Genomic DNA, 8833 nt, shown 5'->3' with positions numbered 1-8833 from the left:
AGTGAAACAACACAAAACACTGCAAACCACAACACAATTACACAGCTCCTTCTCCCTCACACTGATTTAATCTCGCTGCCATAAAGAACACCTCAGGAAGCATCTGCATTCTCTATAAAGCTGTATGATAACTCTTCATTCTGTGACAGGATCCATAGAGGCTGGGGTCTTATGGGCAGGTGCAGGCTGTGCAAAGATGAGACAATCCAGCACATAACAGCAGGGTGCAAGATGCTAGCAGGCAGGGCATACATGGGACGCCATAACCAAGTGGCCGGCATAGTGTGCAGGAACATCTGTGCCGAGTATAACCTGGAAGTCCCGACGTCAAAATGGGAGATGCCCCCAAGGGTGGTGGAGAATGACCGAGCTAAGATCCTGTGGGACTTCCAGATGGAGAAAATGGTGGTGGCTCTGCCTCTGTCAGCACAAAGCTTGGGGGGGAAAGTATGAACTGTTATCGCAGTGTTACTAAAATGATATCCTTTGTATTTTGTCATATCTCATATTTTCCTCTCGCTAACACTCCTGGTAAAGCGAATAAAAACATTTTACACTTTTTTTTATTGTTAAGAGTAAATTCTCTGATTAGTGCTGCCCTCTGCTGGTCAGTGGGAGTGGTTCTGTAAAAGGACAGCAGCTACATCTCATCTGGAGGCTGAACAGAATGGGAACAAATGAACAGGTTTCCTTACACACCTCCATATTTGGTCGTGTCTGACATCAGCAGTGAGGTCACCGAGCAGTGGATTTCCCTGAGAGCTGAGGATAGAAACCAGAGTCTATTGTTCAACATCCAGCTGCAAACAGAAAACAAAGGGCCTTTTCTTTTTTGCAGGTTTTACCCTGAAGATATGGAGCAGATCAGTGTTGACTTTGATGCTGTGGTGGAAACACGAGCTGCAGCTGTGGCTTTTTCCTGCCATCGCTCAACGTGAAGAAGACAATAGGTTTGAGGAGAGGGAGACAGGACCAGGCAGGAACAGTGAAATAACAACATACCTGTTTGAGGTGGAGGCCTGGAACTGATCTCAGAGACCTCATAGGCTGATGCTCTTAACAGCAAAGCACCAACAGCTTGTACACCTAACAACAGGAGCTCCACTATCAGCACAATATCTGCTGTTAGTTTTATTTACAGTGAGCAGGTGTGGAGAGGGTCTGTGGGTCTGTTCAAACTGTCAAACGTCACAGAGGCTCAGCCGAGGGAAACGCTGACGTCTATGAATACAGACGTTAGTGATGGGATTTCCGGCTCTTTTTAGAGAATCGGCTCGGCTCACTAAAAAGAACCGGTTCCTTCGGCTCCGAACCGGCTCTTCAGGTTGTTTTGTTGCTTTAATTAATTTATTATTAACAATATAAAATTATGCACAAAAGGAATTACTAATGTAAAAAAAAGTGGTTATATGTATAAATGTTTATATATAAATATATGCGGTGGCCCCAAGAGACAAAGCACGTACAAACTCCAAAACACATTTCTAGCATTAACTGAACTTCAAAGCAGAGCTACTAGATCACTTAAATTACACAATTGAAAGCATGTGTGTATTGTTTGTGTATTTATACACAAGCACTCATATATATTCAAATAATTTAAAAAAATGTTCATTTTCCTGTTACTACCACACACCAAATCTGGTCGTTGGTACTTCCTGGCTTGTGTAGCCACCAGGTAACAAAAGCTCAACACTGCCCCCTAGCATCCTGGAGCACTTCTGTTGTGTTTTGTACGTGTTTTGTCTCTAGGGGCCACCGTAAATATACTTTTGTTTATTCACTCCACATAAAATGTAATAAATAAATCATATAATACAAAAACCAACTATTTACATTTACTTTAAACAAATTTAAAGTGAAACAACACAAAACACTGCAAACCACAACACAATTAAATATAAATTGAAATATGAAAACAAAAAGAAGATGCACATTCTCTGTCATATGGGCCTGCATGAATAAACTTTATGAATCCTTTATCATCTGCAGCTGAAAATAGTTGTGGATGTTTACTATACCTTTCTAATGTGGCGTTGTTGTCCCTGGCTCTCTCTCTCCCTCTCCCTCCCGCTCTGTTCCTGTGCTAATGTGAGTGTAACTTCCGCCCCTCCCCCCTCTGCTCAGCATAAAGCACAAGGCTCGCATGCAGAGTGAAGCGGAAAAAAGTGCGAGAGAGAGAGAGAGAGAAAAAAACCCACGGCTCCCAATAAGGAGTCGGCTCGCGTCGGTCACTTCAAAGAGTCGGCTCTAAGAGCCGTTTCGTTCGTGACCGACACATCACTAACAGACGTGTATCAGTATGTCACATTATAACAGACTTTTCTCAAAACTCCTTTTGTTCGCTGCTAAAATCTTATTTTTGAGTATGAATTTGATGTTTCCTGGTTCTCGCACTGAGCGATGGATCTGCACAATGTTTACAAATATGGACACAGACAAACACACATGTTCATGGTCACAGTCTGTGTGGTTATTACCTGACACTAAAAATAAACAGGTCTTGTGAGTGTTTCTGTGTCTGTAACACTAACATCAGCAGAGAAGTTTAAAATGCCTCCATTCTGACTTTTGCGCCCAACAGAGGACAGCAGTTAAGACTGCAGTGAATGACAGACGTTGACGGTACTGCTGACACTCTCAGGGCCCTCGTTTACATTCTGTGAATTGCTGCGTTTTGGAAAGGTCATTTTCTTAAAGAGGACAACCATAGCCACATTTGGATATCTATATTATTCACATAGAGCAAATGACGGACCTGTTTAAAAATTTGAACGTATGCTGAAGTAGTTCCATTTCAAAGTAGTATGGGTTTGAAGAAGATTTCACTTCAATGGAAAAAAGGTTCATAAAAAGCAAAACACTGAAAAGTTACAAAAAAGAGACAGACATGGTGCCAGGGTAGGGAGGGGATGGGAATTGATAAGAATTTAGCGATTCCATTATCAATATAACTTAGAGATTGGATTTTCTCGTAGCAGTTTCTAGCACCAATGCCCAAAGAGCAATCACCACGGCGATGCTACCGTAGAAACACGAGCAGGTAGAAACAGAGGCTGAAGCTCATCCTCTTGTTACCTGTTGAGGTTCAGGCTCTGGCTGCTGGTCTGGGGTCAGCATTTACTCAGCTTTAACCTCACTCTGGGCTTTTGACTAGCTTAGCATTAGCATCCATTAGCATGCCTGCAAAGCGCTGAAGTTGTGTTAGTAGTTTGTTTCTGTTCTGGATGCAGTTTCCACTTTACCATCACACTCCCATCCTTGTGTGCAATTAAATATGAAAATGAAAATGTCCATGTACTCACCGCAGAGTAATTTCCTCCAACATATGAACTGACATCAGCTGATTGTAGCGCAAATGGAACTGATTAGCAGGAGTGACAGACAATGCTAAGGAACTGAAATGGGAACAGGTTCTTGTAGAGAACTGGGTCTCGATTCCCATCCCACAGATCTACAGACCGGTCTGATACCATCTAGGAACCATCAGCAGTGAGAGGTTGCTGGTTGCCTCCCTGTGATTGCTTTGGTTGCTAGCATATTGATACATCATAGTTTGAATGAAAGTGATGGCTATAAACACTGTCCAGCTCTCTGTGCACAGAAGAGATACAAACCAGAAACAGATACTGTGTTCCTTCAAATGTTTGCTTCTCTGAAGCGTCCAGCAGAGTTGTTAGCTAGAAAACACTTGTTGGTGTGTGAATGTGTGAATGTGCAAATGAGGCATGTTGTATGCTGTGCTTTGAGTGCTCAGGTAGAGTATAAAGGCCCTATGTAAGAACCAGTCTATTTAGCAAGACTGTTAGCCTAGTTAGCATTTGTGCTAAGCTAGCTGGAAGCACTGTTAGCACACTGAAACAGAGGCTATACTTCTGGGGCACTTTGTTATATTTTGTTGAACGACAGGTGATTAATCTATAAAATAAAGATGTAAACAACTTAAATGTACACTAAGACTAAACTTTTGTATCGCAGGTTGTCTGCTGCTGCTTGCTCCACTCCCCAAACAAAAATGTTTATTTCCCATGGAAATGCCCCCACCCCCAGCTCCTTTTTGTCCCCCTTTGTTGTCCCCCAGGTTTAAACGATTGTAGAAACACCCCTGCTCTGATAAATATCTGGGACCTGAACTGTTCACTGATTTATGGGCATGCTATAAAAATATTTAAGTAAACATGCAAAGGCTGGAAGCGCTCTGGGCTTGTCTGAACACACACGTACAGGCAGCAGCTGCATTATTCACATTCAACTCACATCTTTATTTGGACTTTCTGTCTTTATGAGAGACGAAAACATAGATAATTTGGTCAACGTGTCCCTGGCGAAGGTCACCAGCGCTGGGAGATGACGTATTCAGGGACAACTGAGAAATCAGAGTTTCCCTAACACAATTAAATGTCTGATTTCCTCCTCTGGAAATGTTTTCCCACAATTATTGGTTAGTTGTCATTTTGTTTGTAACAGAAAGGAAGTTCACTGTTTTGTAAACCAGCAGTTAACGTTGACTGAATTCATGCCAGTCCATTATAAAGTTGGTGAGGTAATATATATATGTGTATGTAGTCAGGACAGAGAGGATGATATTGTGAGAAAAGTCAGATTTTGTCTGATTACATGAAAAGAATGTGAGGAGGTGCAGCAGCAGCAGGGATGCTGTAAACACTGATACTCTTCATCTGTCCTTTTTGTTTGAGTTTTCTCCAACATAGAAAAGATTCACAGCATGTTTGTCTGATCAGATGGAGACTGTGGCTGAAATCACTTATGAATGATTGTTGTCATTGGGCCTAAACAGGTTTTCTCACTGAGCTAATTGGAGAGAGCTGAGAATAAACAGAGTCTGAGATCAGACAGATGATATTCACAAACTAAGAGAGCGTGTGTGGGACTGCTGATGTTTGTTCTGCTGCTTTAAACCATTTATTTTAAAGCGTTACTTCCTTCTGGTGCTGGAACAGTGAGCTGGGGAGTTTAGAGGACGATGGTGCTACACATGTCTGTGGAGCGTCACCGTGTTTCAGGATGCAGTGCAGATCCATACTCACTTTTGTCTACTGACCTGTTGAACCTGTAAGCAAACGATGTAAAAGTGATATAAGGCTGACAGACTGCCCTCCCCGGCCCGTGCTTTGAGGATTCTGACAGCACGATTCAGGCATATTAATCCATTTAAACTAACATAGTCATCCTTCTGTAAGCAGCTTCAGCGAAGCAGAATATTTAGTACAGTGATCATTACAACTGAAGGATCTGAAGAACCATATATCATACCATGAAAGAAAAAAAACTGAAGAAGAGCTGAGGAGCAAAGTACTCATGATCAGTCTGGGTTACAAAGCTGTTTATAAGGCTTCAGTATTTCATCACTCTGTATTGAAACATGTGTAACGACAATAATTAGAATCCTAATCCTAATTTAGGACAGGCTCCAACAAAACATCCCGATGGTCCCCGAGACGTTCTGGGAAAATATTCTGTGGACGAGACAAAAAGAGTCCTGTTAGTAACACAGCACGTTATACACTCGAACACGGTGAGGTAGTGTGGTGGAGTGTGGTGGTCTGCAGCTGCTTTGCTGCTTCAGGACCTGGACCATTGCTTTTGCTCTCTAACAGAAAAGCTTGAAGGAGAAAGTCTGACCATCAGTCCCTGTCCTGAAGCTCAAAAACGCTTCGGTTTAGCAGCAGGCTCAAAAAATCAGAAGCCACATGGAAGTTTTGTAGTGGCTGAGTCAAAGTGTGGACCTGCGTCCAAATGAGATGCTGAAACAAGCCGTTCATGCAGTGTGGCTGAGTTATACGGTGGCCCCTAGAGACAAAGCACGTACAAACTCCAAAACGCATTTCAAGCGTTAACTGAACTTCCAAAGCAGAGCTACCTACCTCACTTAAATTACACAATTAAGAATTATGTGTATTGTTTGTGTATTTATACACAAGCACTCATATATATTCAAATATTTAAAAAAAATGTTCATTTACCTGTTACTACCACACACCAAATCCGGTTGTTGGTGCTTCCTGGCTTGTGTAGCCACGAGGGTACAAAAGCTCAACACTGCCCCCTAGTGTCCTGGAGCACTTCTGTTGTGTTTGTACGTGTTTTGTCTCTAGGGGCCACCGTAGAATTACAATAGTGAGCTAACACGAATCACTGACATCACACAAGCAGTTATTACACACAGGGTCAGTGTTGGGAAGGTTACTTTTAAAATGTATTCCACTACAGATTACATATTACATGCCCCAAAATGTATTTCAATGACAGTAACGTATCCGGATTACTTAATTAATATATTATCATGCTTTTTACAGCTACATGAATGTTGCTGTGATTTATTACTATTACTGAAGGTTACTCGCCATTTTTGCAGTGATCTCGTATAGAAATCAGGTCCGCGGCTCCGAGCCGTAGTAAAGGGGCCTCTGACTAATACGTCGGGTTCGTGTCGGCTCGTAGCCGAAAACTAGCTTCACTTTGTTGTCTGGGTCAACTTTGCTAGTGAGAGACAGAGAGAGGCGTTGAAAGGCTGCTCATACGGAGCTTATTGTTTCAGAGGAAACAGGAACACGGCGTACAGTCGAGTCTTAACAGCTTACTCACAGCTGGGCTTCACTGCCCATCAGGCTACACTCTTCAGGGCGATGCCTGTAACACTCTGCCTGTTGCCTTCATATTAAATCATTTTTGGATAATTATTTTAAAAAATGTTTCTTCACGTCATTATGCGGCCGCGAGTAGAGGTGACGTGGGCCTGAGACTGAGGCACAGACATTAGAGCCTCTTAATGTGTGTTTGTTTGGGTTTCCACCAGCTGGAAACCAAAAACAGAGAGGACATAGCCGAACATATGAAACAGGAGAAGACCGCTGTGTAATCCATTTATTTCAGCAAAGTAACTGTATTCTGAATACCACCTTTTTAAACGGTAACTGTAACTGAATACAGTTACTCATATTTTGTATTTTAAATACGTAACGGCGGTACATGTACTCTGTTACTCCCCAACACTGCAGGGCTGATGAAATCATCACTTATAGACTGCTTTTTGTCTGTTATGAATATTTGTGGATGAAACATGTGAGTGAAAGTTCAAATGAGGGGAGCCAGTACTGTGTGACAGCAGTGCAGCACAAGCACACACAGGTTTGTGCGTGCCTGCGCTGCCTCTCTTTATTTGATGAACAAACATATTGTATTTACAGTCCTGGTGATTTTTGTATGTTTGTGTGAAAAACACAGGTCAGTGTTTTCTTTGTGAAATGCAGCTTAACTTGAGTTTTTCCCTTCAGGACGGTCTGAGCTGATCCTTTGTGGGGAGTGAGAGCACAGAGGGAGTGTAACGTTAGCCCGACTCACTGACTGTGAAACTGTGGAAGGACCTTTAATGCTGCAGTTTTCACTGTGATTCATGTCTGTCTGTTTCTTCATGTTTGGCAAACGTGGAACAAACTTGGCAGGAAAACCAGAACCCCCCCCCCCCGCCCACCTTCTCAGTGTCCTCATCCTCCTCCCCCGCTCCCTCTCTCCTCCCCTTTTCTCTGTGTTCATATTCATTCAGAGCTCCGTCGCTCAGACCATCACACCTCTCTGTGCTCTCTCTGCTCTCTGCTTTCTTCATCTCCAGGTCTCCCATCTGTCCCTGTCTCTACCATCCTCATCCTCACTCTGTCTTTCTTTGTCTCTCCATGGGAGTCATGTCCTCCCCCAGGTTCCTGTCACTTCATCTGCTTGGAGCCTTGCTGCTGCCGCTGCTGCTGCTGCCTGGTGAGTCTGTTGCAGCTGTTCTACTTCCTGTTCTGAATGTATTTGACATGTTTGCCCCCCCTCCTCACCCCGGCTCTGTTTGTATGTCAGGCTGAAATGAGCCCCCTTCTGTCTGTGTAACAGGAAAAGTGATTGAGTAAGAAAACAGCGGTGTCATGTGTTTTAGAGCCCACACTTCCTCTGTGATTGCACTAACCCTAACTCTAATATTCTGATGAAGAGTCACAGAAAGTCAATGAATCTTGGCTGATGCTGGAGTTTCTAACACACAGCCTTCTTTTTTTAGACCAGGATGGAAAAAGCAGCGACTGCTGATGTCTAGTTTACTGTCTTGCAGGGGATTGTTGCTCTGTGAGAAATCTGGATCTGATTAAAGCTAACAGAGCACAGAAACCTTCCTCCTTAAAGCCCACTCTGTTCTGATTGGCTAACTTGTGGAAGCCTGCCGGGGGGCAGAACACAATGAAAGAAGGCTCCTCATGCCTCCTTTACTCTGATTGAACACAGAGTGGGTGTGGCCTCTGTCCTCTCTTCATGACATCACCCAAATTTAGCAGAAAAAAAAGTCTGTATGCGAGCTGTTAGCTCTCAGGGACTGCAGGTACATCCACAGACCGCGTTATTCCATGACCATCCACCACTGGAGCAGGAGATAGGTGACAGGAAATAAGGAGACAAGAATAGGTCCCTTTGTGTTTGTAGCTCTTTGATTTCCATGTTTTATTCTGTTTGTCTTATCACTGAAACAAGCAACAAACAGGCGACTTGGTCCCAGATTTACTAATTGGGGTAAATTAGCATAAAATCACAAAAATGTGCCAGTGAGTGAACGTGCCCTAATGTGTACATACAGCCAGGCAGTTTTGATAATTACCAGTGAAACTGAAGGACACACGAGAAGATCAATGAGAATGTTTAGTGACCAAAAACCCAAACAGTGTGACTGACAGTGGAAGCACTGCTCAGCTCAGTGTTTGAGATGTAAAGGCTTCTGTCTAAGCTGATGGGACTGTGTGGATCCAGCAGGTCGAGGCTGGTCCTCTGTTAACAGACACAAGACAGA

At 43.2% G+C, this 8833-nt stretch overlaps 1 protein-coding gene across 3 annotated transcripts in view; it reads left to right on the top strand.

The window, feature by feature from the left end:
* Nucleotides 1-7574: 7574 nt before the first annotated feature.
* Nucleotides 7575-8833, top strand: part of LOC146614106 (uncharacterized) — a 15520-nt gene continuing 14261 nt past the window's right edge. For all 3 annotated transcript variants that reach the window (XM_085378669.1, XM_085378670.1, XM_085378668.1), the window contains exon 1: nucleotides 7575-7770. In XM_085378669.1, the coding sequence (XP_085234795.1) occupies nucleotides 7692-7770 (79 nt within the window). In that variant the 5' untranslated portion in view covers nucleotides 7575-7691. The remainder of the gene's footprint in view (nucleotides 7771-8833) is intronic.

The sequence above is a fragment of the Diplotaxodon limnothrissa genome, linkage group LG18 (genome assembly GCF_057381915.1).
Source record: "Diplotaxodon limnothrissa isolate DT_005_m linkage group LG18, D_limnothrissa_male_GT1.1, whole genome shotgun sequence".
In the NCBI taxonomy this organism is placed as follows: domain Eukaryota; kingdom Metazoa; phylum Chordata; class Actinopteri; order Cichliformes; family Cichlidae; genus Diplotaxodon; species Diplotaxodon limnothrissa.
Note: the sequence above shows the minus strand (reverse complement) of the source record. Positions and strands in the feature narration are given on the sequence as shown.